The sequence below is a fragment of the Mycteria americana genome, chromosome 12, assembly GCF_035582795.1.
Source record: "Mycteria americana isolate JAX WOST 10 ecotype Jacksonville Zoo and Gardens chromosome 12, USCA_MyAme_1.0, whole genome shotgun sequence".
In the NCBI taxonomy this organism is placed as follows: domain Eukaryota; kingdom Metazoa; phylum Chordata; class Aves; order Ciconiiformes; family Ciconiidae; genus Mycteria; species Mycteria americana.
Window position 1 is genome coordinate 9,140,829 of NC_134376.1, and position 22,976 is coordinate 9,163,804.

General features: G+C 43.1%; 1 protein-coding gene across 1 annotated transcript in view; it reads right to left on the bottom strand.

Moving 5' to 3' along the window:
• Positions 1 to 1,146: 1,146 nt before the first annotated feature.
• Positions 1,147 to 22,976, bottom strand: part of POLR3E (RNA polymerase III subunit E) — a 30,142-nt gene continuing 8,312 nt past the window's right edge. Inside the window, exons 5-21 of the mRNA XM_075515665.1 lie at positions 22,316 to 22,431; positions 21,909 to 21,991; positions 21,073 to 21,180; positions 20,539 to 20,588; positions 20,122 to 20,241; positions 19,470 to 19,555; positions 18,394 to 18,438; positions 18,218 to 18,309; positions 17,308 to 17,428; positions 15,630 to 15,711; positions 13,089 to 13,148; positions 11,952 to 12,109; positions 11,601 to 11,665; positions 9,556 to 10,052; positions 4,719 to 4,796; positions 3,678 to 3,803; positions 1,147 to 1,516 (exon numbers count right to left, since the gene is read on the bottom strand). Coding sequence (XP_075371780.1) covers positions 1,460 to 1,516; positions 3,678 to 3,803; positions 4,719 to 4,796; positions 9,556 to 10,052; positions 11,601 to 11,665; positions 11,952 to 12,109; positions 13,089 to 13,148; positions 15,630 to 15,711; positions 17,308 to 17,428; positions 18,218 to 18,309; positions 18,394 to 18,438; positions 19,470 to 19,555; positions 20,122 to 20,241; positions 20,539 to 20,588; positions 21,073 to 21,180; positions 21,909 to 21,991; positions 22,316 to 22,431 — 1,944 coding nt within the window. The 3' untranslated portion in view covers positions 1,147 to 1,459. The remainder of the gene's footprint in view (positions 1,517 to 3,677; positions 3,804 to 4,718; positions 4,797 to 9,555; positions 10,053 to 11,600; positions 11,666 to 11,951; positions 12,110 to 13,088; positions 13,149 to 15,629; positions 15,712 to 17,307; positions 17,429 to 18,217; positions 18,310 to 18,393; positions 18,439 to 19,469; positions 19,556 to 20,121; positions 20,242 to 20,538; positions 20,589 to 21,072; positions 21,181 to 21,908; positions 21,992 to 22,315; positions 22,432 to 22,976) is intronic.

Sequence of the window (22,976 nt, forward strand, 5' to 3'; positions counted from 1 at the left end):
AGGGCTGTAAGAGGGGAGCACGTGCAACAGACCAAGACAAAGGCAAAAGCTGCCCGAACTTAAAACACCTCCCCCTTACATTGCCGTAGTTAATAATTACACTGTGATTACAGTAGAGTTTTAGCAGTTTAAAAATAGCTATTTTCCACAGAAATGTGAAATGCTGTAAGTATGGTAGCAATATTCTTAGCCAATCTTATCTAGGTTAACTACCTTAATCTGCTTATTTTAGTCAACCGCTCCACTCAGCCTTTTCTGAGCAGAAGTAGCTGAAAATAACAGAATCTCCTTGAGCTTCTCATGTGATGGGTGTTACAGCAAAGAACACAAATGGTAATGTAACTGTGTTCTACAGTGCTTACAGCAGGATATTCCTTAACGCAGTTAGGCTTCCGTGGTAAACCTATAACAAAGAGATTGGTTACTGTACCTTGTGCAACAGGCCCTTCGTTTGACAGCTGCCTCTCTCTAGGTACCCCCAAAGGAACATGGTGCCAGCAGAGCTATGTGAAGCAGCTTAAGAGGCAGTTTACTACCTACCTCTAACCTCTACTAAAGCATGCCTGACCTTTCCTCCCTCCGAAAGCCTTCAGGCTATAGAAGGAGCAGGTGCAGCTTCCATTTCTTCTTGGACAAATACAAGGCGGGGTAGAATTGACCTTTGAGATAAAATTTTATTTAAAAAATTACACAAAATAGAGGTTTTACATTGCTGCTGTGTGTAACTACACCTGGATGCCTTCCAGAGGGTGCACTGAGTTACTTACCTCGCTGGATTTGCATACAGTAATTCAAAAAGAAATCCCACAAACAAAACCCACACCAGTAAAAGAAATCCAGTAGTTGTTCCACATCCATTTCAAATGCAGGTACTTTCCCAAATAACTCATTCCACAGACAACAGGTGAGAACAATTGCTACGTTGTACAGAGGTCAAAGACAGTGAGTTTGTTCCCCCCTCCCTGGCCCGATGTCTCCATGAACATGACTATCTGCTCTTTATACAGAGGGCTGCAAGGGCTACTACAGTGCTCAGACTAAAGTACGAGCATCTAGGTATTTAACAAAACTGGGATGTTTGTAAACAAATTTAATTTATTGGCATTACTTACAAAATAAAGTATTAGACCATGATTTCCCATCATGTCTGTGTCAGTATACGGTTTTATTTTTTTATAACGAAACAGAACGAGAACTGAAATACATTAGAAATCCCAGATTAATCAAGCTGCAGACAGGGTCCCATCTTGTCTTCCTAGTTGCTCTTGCGCCTAGGCGGCCATGTCAACACGTGTGAGTGTGCTGGGAGGTCAGGGACTGTCTGTCTGCGGTGCCCATGTGCCCCAAAGTAGGTCAGACCCTGCCCCATGCCCCCGAGGCCACGGCACTACTCTGTCTGCCGCCCGCTGCAGGTTTCCTCTTTCGTCCTGGAGATCACTTGGAACCGCTACCACCGCTGTCAAGACTGCACTGTCCCCTTAAGATACCACATTCCGCCGTAGCTCACGCAGCAGTCCTGGGGAGAAAGGGAAAGTCCGTAAGGTCTTGGGAATCCTTGTCTGGCTTGGGACAATAAATGTGATCAGTAACAAAGTCTCCTCTCCAGGGCAGAAGAGAGCACACAAACCCAGAGCAGCAGGCTATCTATCTCCACCCTGAAGACCATATAGCTTAAATGAAGATGACAAGTGCAAGAGGGGGAAGGTTGAGAGGCCACAAGGAGGATGAACAGTGCGATGGCAGCAAGAAACCAGGCTTTCTGGGGGAGAAGATGGGATTGTGCAGAAGACAGCTTAGGAAAGGTTGCGGGGAGGGGTGAGGACAAGGGGAACTGAGGGATAAACACAGCCTGAAGCTCCGGAGGAGAGACTGAAGGGAGTGGCGGGAACCGGCTGGAGTGTCAAAGCAGCCGCCAGATCTGAAGCCTTTTAAGAAACAATGTTCTATGATAATGAACTGTCAAACCTCAGAACCATGCTTTGGTATTCTGACCACATGTCTGCTAAGCTGACAGCAGGCAAGCACCACAGCACAGGAGTTCAGTAAGTGCGTTTTCTTGTGGCTCATTTTCTTATTTCTATTAGCTGAGCACCAAGTCTCTCGAGTTCTAAGCTAATGGCTTCTCTTTCTTTCGCTCCCACCCTCCCATTTAGGTAATTCAACACAGGCTGAAGTACTGCCACAGAACTGACGCTGTGGAGCTTAAACGGAAAAAAGTATCTTTTTTTCTGAAGTCTTGGGACTCACACATCGCAAAAACAAATAAGAAATTAAGTGTGGAGGCTAGAAAGAGGGTTTGCAGACTTGATCTGCAGATGCAAAAATACAAACCCTGTCAGTCTGTTCCTCTGTGTATAAAAAAGGAGCACACACAGATGGGGAAATAGGAGTCAACAAATCCAATTTAATTCAAAGAGGAATCCAATCTCTTGTGGCTTAAAGAAGCCAGAGAATCTTCCTATTTCATTAAATCATACTTCTAAATTTTATTTCAGAAACAAAGATAATTTCACATACTTCTGTGACAAATGTATTCAAGGCAATGAAGCCTGAACACAACAGAAGGCTGGCTGCACAATGACTTCGTGACTTACATAAAAACAGTACCCAGTTTTTTAGGGGAAGGTATTTTTTCTAGAAACAGGTTATCTGTTAAATAGCAACAGCATAATGAAAAACTAATGCCAGTACATTGTCTAGATGTTCCAGGAGAGCTGACACTTGAGCTCATCTAGTCGCTTGACAAATCTCCCAGCACAGGCAAGCCACATGAAATACTCTCTAGCAGGCAGAAATGTCTGAGCTTATTTTAATGCTAAGACGACCAGGTACTTTCAAGCAAGACCAGTTTGCTTATTATCACAGCAACAGATCTGTAATTTTTCAAATATGCTCTTATTCCGTTTGCAGATCTCAGTGTAATAAAGTACTTATGCACTTGGCTTACTGAAGTGGGTGGCAGTGAGCAAAGGCCCAGCAACAATGACTGAAGTATTACATGAGCTGGCAACTTTCTACTTAGCCATCCTGCATCGCTTTTAAAACTTGTCAATCACGGCCTGTGTGGTCCTACTTTATACCTTAAACTTCTTTAGCAAGTAAATGGTGCACCTTCAAAGACAGAGATGAAAGGATTCAAATAAACATTCACAATGAAATGTGTTAACTACCACTTTGCCTGCTTGTTTTGGCTAGGGTTTGGCTCTGTACACTGCTGCACGTCCTACTATAGAATGAAATGCATTTCCTTCTGAATATGTGGCACTTGTGGCTCTTCAGTGTTAACCAACAGCAGTCAGCTGGTAAACTCAGCACACTCTGCAGAATCCTCCCACAGCCTTAATGTTTAACTCCACATTATTTAAAAATAACTCTGAAGTATCACCTTTACTACACTCTATTCTCTGCTGGTCCAAGGTGAGAAATAAAGATTTGTTGCAATAATACAAAATAACACGTGAGCCAAAATCACTGCTCCTTGGAGAGAAAGAAAGTAGAATGAGACAAGTGTATTTTTAAGAAAACCAGCTGAAAAACAGGCTTTGTCCACATTCCAACAATTGTTCTAGCATCCTTATCATTTGTCAGTTCAAGGTAAAATATGATCCTTTGCTCAAACCAAGCATTAAAAATGCATGTATTAAGTGGATCAAACCCACAATGGAATAGAAACTTACCTTTAACACTCTATCCACCTCCTGCTTGTTTAGATCTTCTCCACATTCTTGACTCAACTGATTCTGGATGACGTTCCTGCGCACTCGATAGTTTTTCGAAAAGATTTCAAGCAAAACTTGGCGATGCTTTAAAAGAAAATGTATCATAAATACAAAGAGAAGAACAATTATTCCTATCTTTCTATATATCAAAACTACATGTGCCTTAGTCTGTACAAAACATTCACTGAACTACGTTAGAGGATTCTTGCTTCATAATCCTGAGACCATCCCCCATACATCTCTCCAGCAGCGCCCTGGCTTCTGAGGGCTCTGTAGGGATCTCACCATACCCCGTGGCTACACCTGTACCTCTCCTGTGACCTGGGGCACCTCCAAAGGTACAAGAACATGCTGAAGAGGGGGCTGCAACATACTCCTCTGAAATGGGAGTCCTCTCACAGGAGTTCACATGGTCCACTCCAGCCAGGAGGCTGGATACTGCTTGAGTCTTTCCTATGAAAATTTATTTAGATCATTGACACAGGAGTTACATTGTCTATCCACGTTTTGTTAGGTGCCTTCCCTTTCACTTCATTTGCTCTGCTAGCAATTAAAACTCAGGAGATGCTCATATATGCTGTAATCATTTCCTATTCTAAGTATAAACAGATACATAGGGTAACAACATCATTTCATCTCTAGTTAATGTTGCATTACCATCAAAAGAAAAAAAAAATTGGACTGGATCTTGGTGTGAGGCCTGCATCCAAGAATCCTTTCTCCTCATGGGATCAAAATTACTTGTACTCCACTGAGCTAGTTACTGACATGTATTACCAACAAGTTATGTTGTTTCTGTCCATACCACCTTGTCTTGACACAGCAATGATCACCCTGCAAGCTAAGAGCTTCCCCTCAGCTGGAATAGGTTGGTATTGAAAACTGGACACTTCAATAGGGAAAGAGGAAAACTACCTGCTGTACCACTTCCAGAAGCACAAACAATGCCAAATGTTCAATAACCATATATTTGGGAATGTCATTTATTTTTATCTCTACCTGATCGTAAGTGTCACCGGCTTCCCAAAGTGCATAGACCTTTAGTTCATCTGGTGAAGCAGCAGTCTGTGGAGGAAACTGAGAACAAGAGGCTGTTAAAAATAACCATTTATTTAATGAGTTCTGCTTAATGATTCTACAATACAGTATCCCTTGACACCTATTACTAAATCAAAAACGTCGTTGCCACATAATGAGAACTGCTGAAACAACATAAGCGCCTCTCCCATTCCACACTCGAAGGGGTAACTTTGCTCTGGCAGCCCCTGTGCCTGCTCAGGCATGGCCCGTCCTGCAGCCATGGGGCAGACACCTTCTCACAGGCCCCGATGACTTCAACAGAAACACAACCTGTATCAAACCTGTCCTGCTGGGTGATCCTGCAGCACACAGACCTCAAATTAACAAGGGGCTAACTACGGCCCAGGGAATGTGACAAGCACCATGGCGCCCCGATGTGTGCCTTGATACACCCAAGCCATGTTTGACTGATGCTTCTGGTTACAGTGGGGTAATCCACACCAGTGCCACGGGCCCTGTCTGGTACACCAGCAACCATTTCAGGGCTTTAGAAGGGAACTGCTGGGCATATTGGAATCCCATGAATTTTCCATGGGGACAGTTTCCCACTGGTGGAGGGTCAACCGCCATATACCAGAACAATTCCAGGGCTTGGACCTTAGCTGGTATTTCATGGCAACACGTCTAGATTTTTCCTGTCAGCAGCATTTGCTTCCAGACCATCCACAGCAGTATTCAACTGAGCACCAAGTGCATTACAGGGTCTTTCTAGAGGTTTTTACCTTACAGTGCCAGGTTTTAGAGGTTCAGACTCTATCCCGATTAGCTTCACTAATCCCAAGTCAGCGTTACTGACAAGCACCGTGCTTCTGCTGTATTTGTGATCTCTGTTTTGGGGCAGACTACAGGACTCCAGAAGACTGAACGCTGGTGGACAGTGAACCATACAAATGCTCATTTCAGGCTCCAAAAATTATGTGGCTTTGTTTGTTTGGTTTTTTCCATGTGCCAAGCTAGAGAAATACATTTGTTTTTTCTGAGGCAGAGGCCTCACACCCCTGCACACAGGAAGGAACACAACTGCCTCCCCTCTGTACCCCAAACTCCTAAAAAGAACCCCAAACCATCCATTTGCCTTAACATTACCCCTTGGAGCAGTGACTAATGAGCAATGCTGGAATATGCCTTCACTCCTGACATGTCTCTTCCTGTCTGTCACTAACAATTTATTCCTTGCTAACCACCCAGACGACCTAAATCAATCATCTATGAAAAGCTAACAAGCCAGTCCTGATTGTTGCAGTATCCCTCAATCCCAGCTGCTGGTACAAACAAAACCTTTCTTCCCAGCCTCCCTCACACCATGCCAAAAGACTTGTGCATTGCAGAGTGAAAGATCAGACTTTCCTTTCACAGTTTGCCTCTGATCTTATTGCAAAGGGGAAGAGTTTTGTCCAGCAGGAGCTGCCTGGTGGGATTAGCAGCTTTGGCTCTCACGTTGGTCCAAATGGCTGGAATATAACAATGTTTTACACTTGGTTTAGAGCCAGGATTCAGGTTTATTAGGCTCGCAACACCTGACATAGTTCTCTTCTTGTAAGGACACTTGCTTTTGAGGAATAATATCTCTTGTATGCTTTCAGCACACATAAAATCAAATACTTCAGCTTCCCTCCAGAAAAAAGCTGCAGCAGGAGAGGCAAAACGCAGGGCATGGGGAACACCCAGCCACAAGCTGCCTCACTCTGAGAAAGTCACTCAACAGAGACCTGGAGTGAAAACTCCTCTTGCCTCAGCCACACATCTGAAATGCACCTGTGTTTATCTGGCCATTCTGTGAGGAAATGGCTTCCAAACCAACAGAATACTTATTTGGGAAGAGAAACCCACAGAAATCTCCTCTCGCCCAGCAAACTGTTGCAAACACCACTGCCAACAGCACCCTGCTCGCTTGCTGCTGTCATACAGCCTGTCCAAGGGAGTGGGAAATGCCATCAGCGACTCTGAACAGAGACATGCTGCTCTGTCCAAACAGCTTTACTGTCTTGCCATCCACTGTCCCTTTGCCATTTTATGTTTGTTACCTTAATCTCTCCAGCCTCACCTTGAAACAGCTCTCCATTACCTTAAAATCCTTCGTTAAAATATTTGCCCTGTGCTCCTTCCTGCCCTATGCCCCCAGAGCTAGTGCAAGGCTTGTAGGAGATGAAGTGCTGCCTGGGTCCCCAGGGCTGCCACGTTAAAACGGAAGCTCCCAGGGAGGAGCCCTTGGCTTTGGGATGTGTCTCACTCAAGCCCTGAGCACGCCCTAAAAATAGCCACTGCCAGGCAGCCTCGCATTATAGCTAAACCAGACTGAAAGGGGCTGAGTCTGCCAGAAAAAAAAACTTACCAGCTGGAATAACCCTAGAGGTAAACTGTTGAGCTTACCTCTCAAGGAGCCTGGCATTGGCGCTACCCCAAAAGGCTCACTGTAAGCACAGGGCCGTGTTCCTCTCCTGTTACCCTAGCCAGGCAGGACGCCGGCAACGGTTACATCATTTCCTGATGCCTCAAAAAATATCCTCAAGATTGGGGCAGGATATTTGCCACTCCACGGACCACAGGAAGGGAGCCGGCAGGAGCCAGCCACCCCCATGCACCCTCACCAGTCTGCAGGAAATGGGTGCAGATACTCAGGAGCCAGTTTCCTGTGGGGCTGGACACAGGCTCAGTCTGCACAAGCTCCGGACACACACACAGCACCAGTGTCTGCCGAGATGCCTCTACTTGCCCTCTCTCCGATGGCAACGGCAGCCCACTGCACTTGGGTGCATCTGCCCAGGATTTGCTATTTGTTTGCATGTGCTTTTCCCTCCCACTTGAGGACACTACAAAGCACAGGCAAGCACAGCACCCTGCAGGCATCCCCACGGCCTCATTTGCAGCTGGAGTGGCATCTCTTCTGGCTCCCCACAAATACTATTTATTACATACCCTGGGTGCAGTCGGTCAGCTTTATAATAAATCCTGCATTCCCCTGGTGAGGTTTCAATTGCTGTTTTCAGCAACATGTTTTCTCTAATAGGGCAGCATGCAAGCTAAGAGTGTCTTCACCCCCCACAGAACACCATTTTAATTACCTCAGATCATTGATTTTTATCACCAAAGTACTTTCAATTACAGAAAACTAATGAACAACTATGAAATCCCACACTAAACAACCCTCCAGGCTTTCCCTGAGCTCAGGAACCCTCGTCGGCTTCTGACAAAATTGTCCAGGGGAACAATCAAGAAATACCAAAGTGTATGAGCCCATGCTAAGAGTAAAACCAACCCTGGCACCTTTGCCATCTGCACAGAGCATCAGGGGGAGGTTTGGGGGTAACGATTTACATTGCTGATAACAGTACAGGCTTATACAGGCTCCTGTACAAGATCTCAAGTTTTGCAGTAAATTCTGGGTCAGCAGAACTAAAACTTAAAGCAGACCTCCAGCAAGAGACATCCTGGTGACCACTTCCACACCTCTGAAGGTCTCCTGTGACAGGGTTTTCCAGACAGAAGGAAGTTCCCAACCACCTCTCTTCAGGAGGATTTTATTTTGGTTGTTTTTTGAAAAAAGAAACTGTTCCACTTTCACTCCTCACAGCCTTTAAGCAAAGAGTGGATGGAATCATTTCCAAAATCCCCAAATTTCCAAAGCAAATAAGTCCCAGTCCCAAGTAACAGCACAGCAATGAGCTCAGCTATTTACCATCAGCATGGCAAATGCATCCCTTACACTGCGTACAAAGGAGAGCCTAGCCAGCGCTAAGAGGCAGTTCCAGGCAAACATTACCCCAGGACTTGGAAGCTCTCAAGAGAAAGCAGAAAGTACCAAAATTGGTGGTCTCCCTAGTGGCATTTCAAGTCTGTTACTTGATTCCCAGGTGCCACAACACGTATTTTGCACACGACTGAACATGTTATTTCTGCCCCTGCCTCTAGCAACCCTTATTCCTTAGCTGGGTTTCAACTCCCATGCTCCAGGCTCTCTCTCATCAGCCTGCCTGCTTCCTCCTCTTTCCGCCTTGCCTGCTCTTTCGAGCAGTTCACACGTCTCTCTTCCTCTCTCCCCAAAGGCAGTTGACTCCCAAGGTCTTTCTGGTTGCAACCCAATCAGCACTGCCAGATGTCTTGTAAAATTAATTTCCTTTTAGGCTCTTTCCCATGATGCCAAATTCTTTTTCCTTTCCTAAGCAATCTACTGTCACACAAACCTGGCTCTGTCTCATGCAATCACACATGTCATTTCCATAAAGACAAAGAAACAAAGACACCTCTGCACAGTCTAGGAGGAAAAGACTGACCAAAGAAACCTGCTGCAGATACGGTTTGTCACTTCCCAGAGGGCTCTGCTGGGTGTGCCTTACTGCTCCCAGGCAGCCAATGCCACCTTTCCTCCCCCAACTGTGTCCCTGTCCCTGAGAGAAGGAACTTGTGCAACTCCAGGAGAGCTGATGGGAATCTGGGACTGCCTTAGATCATGTTAACAGGAGCAAGTTGGGACAGTGAGTCACTGCGGCCCAACAGCTTGGATGTGGAAACAGCCCCAAAGACAACTAAGCTATGCAGCATACCACTGAGCAAAGAAAGCAGAATGCAGGGCCTGCCAGAAGCAGGATGCCAGACAAACCTCCAGCAGCTTCAACATATCCAATATTGGACAGTTACTCAGAGCACATCTGTTCTTCCAGTCCACCAGCACAGGACACAAACACTTCACAGCTCATACATTTAACTGCCCCCCCCAATCCCTCCTCCCCAAAGTACAGCAAGGGAAAAACATACTTACAGGCACCAAAATCTGTTTGCAGCCAGTGTCCAACACCATGTCCTGTAACATTTTGTCCGAAATGCCACTGAACAACGTATGTCCTGGAGGCAGACTGGCTAAGTGAAGGTTAAATAACCGTTTAAGCTCACTCAGGGTGAGTACAAATTGTTTCTTAAATGTTGACGACACAAATGCCTTCAGTTCTTGGGCTACCCGGTCAACGCAGCCTCCAGGCAAGTGGCCATTTAAAGAGTCCGTGGAGTCCTCCTCCGCATGGAGGCCATTGACAATCCCGTTGTTCATGCCCTCATAAGCCGAGGTATCCATTGGCTCCTCATCACTCACAGGCTCCTCTTTAATGCGGATATTGGAAACATCCATCTTGGCTGAGGTGTCATTTGATTTCATCTCTGCCTTTTGCTTCTGGAACTCCTTCTCCAGCTGCCCATAGTTCTGCTTGACTTTTGCTTTAGCCATGTTGACCCTTTGCTCCCCAGAAACCAGCAACGGATGAGCTAGCAAGAAACAAAAGATACTATAAATCTCACCATAACCAGGGCTCTAGTCTTGCAGAATGCTTCCTGAAGGGCTCATAGTGAAATAAAACCAGGAAACATCATCTGCTTCTGAAATCTGAGGCATAAACACAGTTTGTTGATTAGATTTTACTTGAGTTTGGGGTTTTTTTTGTGGTTGGGGGCGGGGGGTTGTTTTTTTTTTTTAAAGATAAACATGTTGACAGTTGTAAGCCAGATGCTTGGGTTCCAGTCAAGGAACCTAAAGCAAAGACAAAGTGCACTTGTTCAATCACTAGGGCCTTTTCTGCAAATCAGGAAACCAGGACACAGACCCCTTACACATCTCTACTTGTGACCCAAATGCTTCTTTGCCCAACAACTCTTTTTTGTTTGTTTTAGTGGCTGGTGGGGCCTGCTGCAGCAACTGCCACAAGAATGTCCTATAGGTGCAGCGAGGAGACTGAAGGGGTTGACAGTGAATCTGAACACCCTTTTAGCATGAGGTGCACAGTATGAGACTCTAAGACCCTCTTCTTAGTATTATTACCCAGTGATGGGGAGAAAGGGACAGAAGGGAGTCCTTTCTCCCATGCAATCCTGCGCCTCTTCCCGTGTCCTCTCCACACCCAGCTATCCAAAGGTGAAAGGAAGGGGCATGTTGGCAGCAGAGGAATCCAGTCTCAATGCCAAAGGAAGGAATGCTGTGTTTAAGGCAAAAGCATGCACAGCACACATGCTGTTATCTTCTCTGCTGTTAGGCTCGCTAATCCTCTCCAAATAACCCAACACCTAATCCTTCCAAGCAGATCAGACACAGGGTATTGAAATGGATTCATATGCTCGTTTGTCAGTTCTGCTTATACTCTTCATCAGCTTCAGTGTCTGGCAACGAGCCAAATGCCTAGTTAAAACTCTCTGGAATCTCAAGTTTTCACAATCTTTTAGGATTATGGAGCAGCTACTTTAATATTCTCACTGGCATCCATGGTGGAGAAGGATGTCAAAGAGAGACAGCTTCACACCTCCTTACAGCCCCCTGCCAAACACATTCTTCATTAATTGCTCAGCCCTCAACCACACCACAGAGAGCCCAGTGCAAATCAGGGGAAATTTAAAAAAAAAAAAATCACCTCATGCACATTAGCTTGCAAACTGAGAGGTGAGAATTACTTATGCACTGGCCCCTGTCCTCTCTTCAGAAGCTGCTGACACCCTTACACCACACAAGCTGCCTTACATGAAGAAGTGGATAACAGAACCAGCTGATTTTACGTTATCAAATAGCGAGTCCCCAGTGCCAAGGAATCCTCCCTGCTCTGCTACAAGGATGCTACAGTAAGCTTGTGTCACCCGAACATCAGTGATGTTCATAAAGACCAAGATCTGTCTCAAATAATCCAGAGGAAATCACAAGAAAGGAAAAATATCAAACAAAACAAGACCAGTCCCCACCACGTTCAAAACCATAGAGGAATTCCAAAACATCACCCAGGAATATGGAGGGATGCATCTGCTTCAAGATGCTCAAAGCACAATTCCATTTACCTGATTGTGCCTCTTGTTTCTTTGGTGTCAAGTGCTCCTTTAAGAGATTATAGACCTTTTCTAACCTGAAAGACAAAGATAAAAGATACCAGGACAGTTTCAGTTTTATGCCTGCATGTAGCCATGCCAGCTTTAGCCGTTAGCTAGAACACTCAATTACTCCAGGGAGCCAAGGAACCGGAATCACTTGAATGATGCAGTGACATCCCCCACCACAGCACTGCCTGGTGACTGTGAAGGGGAAACCTTCAAGGCAATACAGATCAAATTATCTATCAAAGTCTAAAGAAACTTTGTACTAGACAGTTCTCTGTTTTCAGCTTATTCCCCAAAATAAAACAAGTCATTTACTTGGCCTGAATGCCCATCCACAGCATATGTTGCCTCTGAACTATATCTGGATGCTTCTTAACAAAGTCTTCATCATAAGGGAGCATGAACTCCCAGCCTTTGTTTATTCTTGCCACAGACATGTGCTCTAGGAAGTCTTTCACATCTTCTGGGCAAAGCTAAAAGAAAAAGAAAAAGCATAAGTAATATGGAAGTCAATTTACATAGGACATATGCAGCCATGGGCATTGTTCCATGAAACAGGAAGAGTTGGGCTGATTTGCTATATATATGGGGCACCGCCATGAATACACACCCAGCTAAGTCAGAGATACTCATCCTTCTCTGCAGCATAACTTTCACATAATGTTAAAAGCACAGGACTTTAGAGAGCAGTGGTGATTAATCATCTGAGAGTCAAATAGCTCATGGCATGTTTTGTGAAGAAAAGGGAGTTTCCAAACAGAGATGAAAAGACTCTATTGTGAAGAGAAGCATATTCTACAGTGTTAATCTTATTTTAGAGCTGCAGGTCAGACATGCTGCACCTACACACGCACAGCTTTTAAGCAGCACTGGATCTTACATTCCAAAAATAGATGGTCTGTGCATAAATTGACTCATGTTTTATCATTTTACTGTATTTTAAGGAAATTATTTTTTGTCCTGTTTACTTAATGTTTCTCATTCATTTGCCAGTTTTAACAGAATACTCAGGTGCCTGAGTTGTTTTAAAGCTTTTACTCAATATTGACAACTGGCAAATGCCCACAGAAGAGTTGCTCTTTTGTAACATACCCAAAGCAGAATAGCTAGCGGGACTGCACAAGCACTCATCTGCTTTGGTGCACTATCAGTCAGCTTTCCATTGAAAGAGATGAGAGGACAAGATGCATTCCAGTGGCTCAGCTACAAGGACAGTCATATCCTGTGGAGTCGGGGTAACTGTGGGAGCTGCTCGAAACGTTTCTAAAAAGAGTATGTATCTATACCTGTTCCAAAGTGAAGGCATGCTGGGTGAGCAACACTGCAAGTCAGCAGTAATGCAGATGCTGTGAACCTGAGAAAAGGCTTGCAGTAGCACCCACTACCAACCTGCAGACAATGCCCAAACACATATCACCAACTTCTGATTTAGGAAGAAAAAAAATCACTCACTTTTGTAACAGCTGCCACTTCCTTTCTCACAACCCAGCGGTCCTGTGTGAATTTCCACATCTACAAAGGCAACAAAGGAGAAAAACCTAGTAACTGTATTTAGCAGTTGCTTTACTGAAGTTGTAGTAATGACCCTGTTCAATGATGTTACCAGAAAAATGGAAACTGCACTCCTTTCAAGAATGTAGAAGTAGGTGATTCTCAGCCAGATAGTAGGAAAACACTTTCTGGCCTCTTCTGTCCTCAAATGGCCATGAACACAGTATCAAAAGCTTCAAGAGTCCATGGTTTGCCTTGGTGAACCTGTGACTACAAAAGCTATAAAGAATCTCTTGAACTCAAACTCCATTTAGCTTCCAAAAAAAAAAAAAAAAAAAATCCACTGCAGCGATGCTGGGACTCCAGAAGTCACACCTGAGGCTCAGCTTCTCATATACCTAATCAGCAACCTAAAGAAACTCTTCATCCACTTCTGTTAATGTAGAGGCCTGTAGAGGCTGATGACTGTTGCCTTTCTGCAGCACACAGCCTCCTAGAAAGTGCCCATGCCCATTCCCTTCTTCAATGCACATCACAGTCACTTCTAGTCATGCTGAGATGGCCTGTCATTCACATACTTGTCTCCAGTTAATGGAAAAGCTAGGTGCTCTGCAGAGCAGCTCCTCAGGTCTAACATCCTGAGAGGCAGCTGCTGAAAGCAGGCTAAGAGGATACATGAGGACTTGGGCAGAACACTGTCTGAACATGACCTTTGATTTCTTCCTGTCTCTGTTTAAACAGATTACAACCTCTTTCAGTCTGTGTGTATTAATAATGTTGTGAAGAATTCAAAATCTCATTACTGCCAATTTCTTCCTGCCCTACAACGTCATCTATGCATCCTTCTCTCTCATTCAGCTTCTCTCTGCCCACAACCACACAAAACCACCATGCTCACTTTAGGGCACAAGGCATTTCTGTTTTAAAGCACAAGAAGCTGCTGTCCAAAGGAAGAATATCTATCAGCTCTCCCTGCACGCAACTCAGAAGCAGCCATTTCTCATTAGGCACTTTACCCTCAACTAGAGCCAATGGTACTCGTGTCCACTGAATTTATTATGTGAGAATCTGGGGAAAAACCAGAAGCTTTCAGAAAAGACACAAATTACTTTTCCTCCTCCTCAAAGTACACCATGGAACAGGTGGACACTAAAAGTTGCTACTGGCCATAAATATTTTTAACCTTATTAATTACTTTATACAAATGTATACGGGAAATAAAGCTCACTTTTTAAGCTAGAACACATTTTCTCCACAGATGCAATACAATATTATGTACTATTTCTGAGCCTTATGACCAGGCATTTCACTTTGTCTGAAAGCCAGAAATATCAATGTTTTCTATTTGCTAACATTTTAACTTTTTCCCTGCTGTAGAGCTAACCAGCAAATTACTTGCCTTCACGATCAACATAGACCATTTCTCATGCAAGGTATATTTCACATAATTCAAATGAAAATAATTTATCTTTACATCTTAACTGCTAAAACACTACCGCTTACTTAACTGAGCATAATAGTTTCTGGTCCCTAGAATTTTACACATGACATGTCACCTAATCTGCTGTGTCCTAAAGACTTATGTCACTGGGTCACACCTGAATCCAGGTCTCCATATGGCAGTGTCTTGGGCAGACATCAAGACACAATAAAAAGTCAGTTTCAATCACCATCAGTTTTACCTTACACTAGTACTGTAATATGCTTAAAGTCTCTTGCACAGCATGCTCCTATTCAGAGCTAAATCTCATAAACTAACTTTGCAAACAAGGGGAACATTCAGGTCTAACTGCAAAAAATGAGAGCAATGCCTTCGTCAGCTTCTCTTTGATGGGGCGGAAGCCATAAACTGAATATGAACTTAGGAACCACTTAGGAACTTAATTCTTTCCATGGTTAGCACAAATAAACACAATGCAGAGGTTGTTCCTTTTTGCTGTGGTTACGTGTGTGTTTAAAAGACCTGTATTCATTTCAACTTCCATGTGCAGCTACTGCTCACAAAAGGTGCCTGGGAACAAAGTCCTTTCACTGATTAGCGGCTCTGGGGAGTAAAGTCCTTTTCAAAGATCAACAGTGCATGCTCAGGGAGCACAAGGCTTACCCACACTGCCCTCCTGAGACCTCACGGTCCTGAGCCCACAAAAAGACATTTGGAGAAACGAGCACTTTATTATCCAGTCCTGGCTTTTCTGTAAGCCCTGCATTGTGGGGGCTATGTGATAGCGGCTCTACAGCATGTATTAGAAAGTGATGAATACTGTTAATGACAGATGATCTGAACCTGCCAGCCAGCCACAGTCTACGCCAACACTCCCATGACAGACTTGTAACAACACCTTCAGGATTAAAGTACAAGTAATTTCTTTGGAGGAAGCACCTTATTTGGTGCACCTCTTTGGAGGAAGCACCTTAGAGCAGCACAGTTTTGCAATGCTGTGGCCTCTCAGGCAAACTTCACCTGCGTTTTCCTTTAAAAACAACAAACACTTTTATACTTACAACAAAGTCTCTCCCTCTACAGAGCACTTCCGCAGGGACTCCACTATGTGGACTAGAAGTATCTTTTGGGTAGAGGACATCACTGTTAATTAAAAAGGAAGATGGATTAGTTACTAGGTACTCCAGAAAAACGGCATTGGTGAAGATTAACATAACAAACATCCTCCCTGTTCTGCAGTTAAATTATACCTTTATCCAAAGCATGGTTTTCATTAAAAGAATTAATATTGGTGTAATTACACCACTGCAATTACACTAGTGCAAAAAGGCTTACACCAGCAAAGCATAGGCTTGTGGCTAGCAGATGTGTGCAACACAGGTACAAGTTCTGCTTTGTTCTTGCAAAGCCTATCCTCCCTTGGATCAGTGTAAACAAGACCAGAATGATCCTAAGAAATGCTTAGGCTAACCTGGTACGCAGCCTTGAAGGCAGCATTTAGCCAAAATGCTGATGTATGGGCATAATGGTTTTTTATTTCCCTCCCAGCAATCAAGGGCTTAAGAGAACAAGAGAACAATGCTACAAAATGTCATGCTTGAACCAAACAGCCCTGAGACCAACACCACCCTGTGTCCTTGTCTGCTTGCAAGATCAACTGGATGACATTTGTCAGCATGGTCTCCAAAGCCTCAAGGCAACCCAGTTCATGATCTCGATCCTATCCAGACCAAAGAAATGGGTTCCCCCCTCCATTTAAAGCTCTGATGTGTGCATGTGCTGCTCTGTGCCCAACTGTCCCAAACAGGCCACATCTACTAGAGATATATGCATCTTCCTCGGACTAGTAGCAAAGAATCAGCTAGAACATAAAAACAATCTGAATGCTAATATACTGTCTTTAACTTGCTTCCAGCTTCTTTCTGGAATGGCTGGAGGGACAGCAAGGGTTGCTGTAAAAACTGTTCACATTGCTAATACAGGCCTGTATCCCAACAGCTGAAACACATCCTGCAGATTTGGACTGGTAGCTGGTGCCACTCATCTTAACACAGAGAGCTATTCCAGAGACTGTAATTCTCCACATGCAGTGCTCCACCCAGGTAAAAAAAAAAAAAAAAAAAATCATACTGCACTTTAGACTTCAATTCCCAGTGGGATGCTTTATCCTAATAAATGGGAGGATGATACAGAATCCATTTCATGGGGTACACTCAGTACCCCACGCTTGATTTATTAAGCGGGTAGTGCCTTCTAGAGGGTAGCTTTCAGCTGACAAGAGCAGCATCCACTGATGAACAGCAAGGTTCATCAAGCACAAAGACCTTTCTTTGACTGAATTTAGCTAAGAAATACTATAGCTGACATTGGTTTCATTTTCTGTGTTTATATTTGACACTAATCTCTGGAAGAATTCAGGACAGTCAACTCATAAAGAACATGAGTGAAGATAATATAAAAAATTGGACATAACTCAAATACAAATACAGATTACATCACTGCTCGGCCATAATTTTAGCTGGGGTAGGTACTAAGGTATTATCCTTTAACATCAACCCTTTGAATTTTGAATAACTGACTGCACTAAAAAGGACCAAATATTAAATCCAGATTTTACAGTACTGTGAGTTAAGAACATGGCTACTCTGGGACACAAGGAAGATGAGTATATAAAATCCATTGTTCTGATCCTCTCCTTAAAGCAGAAAACCATGTCCCAGTAACAAAGACAAGCCATACCTCTTCACCACCCAGTTTCCCTGGACCAGCATTGCCACCTGCTGTATACAGCGGAGAACTGCCGTAGAGTCAGTCCCAGAGCCTAGCAAACTCATCAGATTTGCAAATGGCATAACCTTCACTGAAAGGCAAAATACACACCAGATTAAGGGTTTCTTCAGTGCACATGATACAGACAGAGATTTATAAATATAGGATACTATGATTTATGTTGAAGTTCATGGTTAAAGCTGTATCTTAGAAAAACCCCAAAACCTAAGTTCTACTAAGTCCCCCCCTGCACTATAGTCATCATCTGTTCTAAAAATATGTGCTAGTGTTACATCTAAGTTGATTAGCTTAACTAGTCCCAAATTAATGCATTAATAAAAAAATTTTTTTAAAAATCTATGCCTTTGGCAATATTTGGAAACAGATACCTGACAAGACAGGAAGCTCCTGAGGCAAAGTCCTCAGGATTTGCTCTCATCAGATAGTAACTCTGAAGAGACAAAACAAAATTCCTAGATGACACTCATAAAGTGCGTATCACTGAAAACTTCCCAGAAAATGCCAAAGTGCAGCTTGTTGCATTAACCTTCAACTTATGATTCATGCTCAGACCCCACATTCCAGGAGATACCTGCTGAAATAGATGTATCCAGAAAGCTATTATCAGATTAGAAATTATTCTAAGAGTAAGTTGACTGCAAACATACAGATCAGCAGTCACATCTGCTGTTACTGTTCTTCTCTGCACAGCAGGTCTTTTTCAGGAAAGGCTTCGGATTTGGATTCTTCACAGAATCAGACAGCCAGACAGACTCTGGTCTGGTGGGGTGACAGAACTGGTACTACTAGGAAAGGTACCTTATCTGAGGCAATTAGAAGTCACAAAGTAAAGTGCAAATGTATTACAAAAGCTACAAACCATTCTTCATCAGGATCTTAATCTGATCAGCAAGGGGTAAAGTTCTCAGCTGGGCCATAGAAAGCACATTGCTTGGAGCCATTGGTTTGTCACTGCAGATAAACAAGCAGATTTGCAGCCCATGAAAAAGAGCATCCAGCCAATATGGACTTTGAACATTCTGTACAAACACTTACTTCTCTTCCTCTACGCTTGGAGGCATCAGCATCATTAAATATTCACTAGAAGAAAAGAAAACACATCCTTAAAATGCTTGTCTTGGGACTTCCCAGGTTTAAGTACAGTTATTTCTTGCTTAGAGCAATCCTACTTGTGTGAATCTACAAAACAAACATTAGCCTGAAAAGAGAGCTCTCCCCTTTCCTCTCCCATCTTCCTCTGTAAGTTCAGTACTAGTAAAATATCGAAGAGAAGGTACGAAATAAATGGGAGTCAGAATCCCAGCTCTTCTGTACAGAAGAGGTGTCCAAACAGAAGAACTGCAAGAGTAAATACATTAAACACAGGTGCTCTGACACAGCAGTAAGATGGGTCATGTGAAGTCCTGTAGACAGAGAGAATCAGGCCAGCAACAAGCAAAAAGTCTTTTCCACCCATGTAAGTACCAGTGTCTGTGAGGAAAGAATCAGATCCAAAAGGCTTCTCAGAACACCTACCACTGTTCCACTGAGATGTTAAATGTCAAGAAAAACACACCCACACCATTAAACAGAGAGAGAGTCAGCCACTTTCCTATTACTTGGGCCATGGTTGTATCAGATTACAGCGAAGCATTAGTATTGACTGCATCATGGGAACATTACTGTATAGCTGCAGTCACCAAGAAACAAAACCAAGTAAGTTTCAAGTAGTTTCAGGTATCTCTCACAAATCACAAAACAAAGTTTTATAAGGTTTGTTAACAACAGAAGTTATTGGCTTCAGAGTTTTAATTTATTTTAACCAGAAGGAGCTTTTGTTTTACTTTTCCTTTACAGTATTCGCAGTCCCAATAATGCAGAGTTGTGATAACGTACAAGAGGCTACAATCCCAACTGAAAACAACTAGTTTTAATCTCACAGTACAAGGAAACAAAGAAAGCAACCTGAATAAGTTGAAGGCTAGTTTGTTTCTGTACTTTTTAAACAATTCCATTTTTATCATGGATAGAATTATCAAAGATCAGACTTTTAAAGAATATACCTGCTTATTACTCTGAAAACAATCCCAACAAATTACTGCAATTTCTGTAGGAAACCATCAAACCATTACCTGGGCGATTTAATTAATTCTGTGTTTTCAGCAAGGCCATGACCTTGACTAAATAAATATTGGCGCTCGTGTTCAGAACGGCTATCCTGGAGATATGGAGAAAAAGAGTCACTACCACATACTAAAAACATACAAAATGCCAGAGCTGGATTCCTCATTCCAAACTGTGACCACCCTGTCATTACTGCACCATTCAAGCATTCCTCCTCACTAACTGATGTTCTGCTTTCACTTTCTTGAACGATGTTCACGTGATGTGGAAACATTTCTGTTGCTATGACATTGAAATCTCCTGACAGAAATGCATATGGGTCAGACAAACAGGATTTCTGAAACTCAACTTGATGGGGTTCCCCAAGTCTTTCACAAAGTCCAGTTCATAATCCAAGACCTGAGTGATTCTTGTACTCAGACCCCCCTTTATGTTTGTCCAACTCTCAGTTTTAAACCTCTTCCAGCATGGAGACCCCAAAGCATTATCCAGCAGAGGAGGTACAGAGCACTGCAGGGTCTGTTCAAGCCTACAGACCTACTTTTCTTCATTATCTTTTGATGAGTCCCCGATTCCCATAGGCCCAGATTTAAAAACAGTTCTAGACTTGGCTGAGCCTTCAGGCCCAGGCAGCCTCCTCAGCAGCCAGCACCCACCTACCTTCAAGCCATAATAATGTAGATGAACCCAGTGCTCTTCCGCTTGTCTCTTCTGCAGGAACTCATAGGACTGAACACGACGTTGACGAGCTTGTTCGGTCTCTGGGCGGGAGAATCGTACCTAGAAGATTTGGGCATCATTAAATGCAGCCCCAAGATTCTTGAAACAAAACACCTGCATTATTTATTTGGTACATAAGTAACAGAAGCTAGGGGCCCCAGCTCAAATGAATCACCCCTTGCTGTCAGTGCCATCTTTATGCTTGTGCAACAAGGGCAAGTCCATCTTGCTTCCCCCTCCCAAGCTCAGGGTCACCACAACTAGCTGAGGTTTCCTGTCCTTTTATTTGGGTGTGAATTGTCATGCTTTCTTGTGAACTGTTGCCTGAACTATCATAAAAAGGAAATTTGGACATACAGTAATTTGCTTAACATCATCTTCAGCTTCATCCTGGGATGAATCACCACCTGCCAAAAACCACAACAGAATAAACACACCACTGCAGTAAAAGAGCCAAAGCCAATCTGTAACTGTTTGGGGGCCCATGCAGGAAGAAAGCAGTACTAGGAACTACATAACCAGGGGTTCAATCCCAGCTTGCCAAACTGTGCAATGTGTGACAGCACCACACTGCTCCTATGGTAGGAGATACTGCTCCCATGAGCTTTGCAGTGCAACTTTTCAGTGGCAGTTGTGACACACTCCTTACTGATGCCCTTTGACACTACCCACCAACTCCCATCCCTCTGCCAATCCCCCACACTGTGCCCACAAAAGCATTTATGCAGCTACACTGAAAATAAGATCAGCAAAACAATCTGAGAAATGTCCTTATAATCAGTATGTTGTTATAATAAACACCTTCAGAATATAATGACTCTTATCAGTAAAATTATAGAGAGAACTTGTATCTCACCTCCCAAAAGAAAACACAACTCATGGAGCATTTACCTTCATTAGCAGCTTCTCTTTCTCGGTGTTTTGCATCAGCCTTGTCCAGGTAGGTGAAGCTTGGCCTCAGCTGAAGAATTCCATGTAGTGGAGTCAGGTGAAGTTCACCTGAAAAAGAGAATTAACATTGGTTAAAATTGTTTTTTTTCCACTGCACAGGGACAGCACTTTTCATTATCTCCCTATCTCTGTAGAGGCACAGCTTCAATTTAACATAAATATTTAATACAGTAAAACGTAAAAAGGGATTGAAGTGAAAAATTCATCCAGTGCTCAGGATTTCAAAGGAGTATGAAAGACCAAGACCTATTTCTGTCACTTTCCTTTTTGTGTTGAAACCAGATCTTGTAGAGAACCACATTCTGGCTCAGATCTGACCTGTAGTTCAGGAGACTCATAGTAAAATAGTCATCACTGAAGACAATCTACATATTTTCATTTCAAATGATCCTCAGATCAAAGTTCTGCGATAGCATTTGGAGACAAGAGAGGGGCAAAATTGTTGAACAGGAAAATGAGACAGACAATTAGATGGAGATAGTAATATAAAGAACAATGATAAAATTATGCTACAAACGTGTATTATTTCAGGCCATCATGCACTGTTAAGATCCTGGAGGTATCTACAAACCCACAGTGTTCCAATATAATATTTACAATTTTGCTAGACCTTCTCAAGGACTCTGTGGGCATTGATAAGGAAAATTTTTCCTTTCTTTAAAGATGCATCAGTCAATTAAAACCTAGGTTGAAAAACCAAAAGAGCAAACAGGTCTTATTTTAACCCTGAAACAAGCATGTTTCACTGATATGAGGGGTGAGCAAAAGAAATTTACCTTTTTTATAAACAGCAGCTGCATAGCGGGAAACGTTACTTGCAGCTTGCGAAGAGCAGAAAGTTTGCTTGTCCATCAGCTTCCTGCAGAGAGATGAATGCTGTGAGATTGTGTTCTACAGGCAATGTGGCATACAGATGTTAAAGGTCTGAAATCACCAATTCTCAAAATGGAATATCAACAACTGCAGCAAATATATATACTCATCTTTCTGTTTGCAATTCAGAATTCGTTAAGGACACCAAAAAATGTAGGTTACTTCCAAGAATTCTTGCTATATAACAGTGCCCAAAGCACCCCCCCAGGACTGTAAAGCCACTTGTTCTCACCCTTCCCTGAAGCCCTGGTGGACATACATATATCTACGCTCACCACAAAAAAGAAATGAAGGCAAAGAGGACACCTACGAGGAATAGGTGCTTGTTTCATCTGTACATGTGCCATCTACATTGAGAGCGATCTGTTCTCCTTTGCTGCGACAGTAGTTAGGATTCAAAGTATCAATGGCCATTTCAAGTTCAACCTAAACAATATGAAAGGAAAGACAGCTAATTACCATGGCAGAACCCCAAACTTATCAATTGAAATTCAGTCCCACACTTGCTAACATTTCCATAGGTTTACAGCAAATTTAAATACATAAGCAGCATCAGTCAAATCCACAGGGCAAATCTCATGCAAAAAGTTGAGCATATATATGGGGTTTTGTAGGATGGGGACATTTTAACAATAGGCTAGAGATATATAAACTTCTATGTAAATGAATGGGAGCAGAGAAATGAGAGTTCTTTAGGCAGCTCTGAAAAACACCTTCACTTTGTTGGATACCTTCCACTACATTATCAGTCTGGTTTACTTATCAGTACAGATCAAGTACACAAGCAATATCCTTCAAGCCTCCCTCCCTACCACTGAGGATCCATTCAGAATCTCACAAACTTGAGGTATGTTTCCTTCTAGTTTGGGTACCAAGCAGTATAAAGTAACTACGTTCTCTTCAGAGACAAAGGCCTCTATGCTGGTAAGTTTGAGACTACAGCACTTACCACTCACTTCATAGTTACTCCT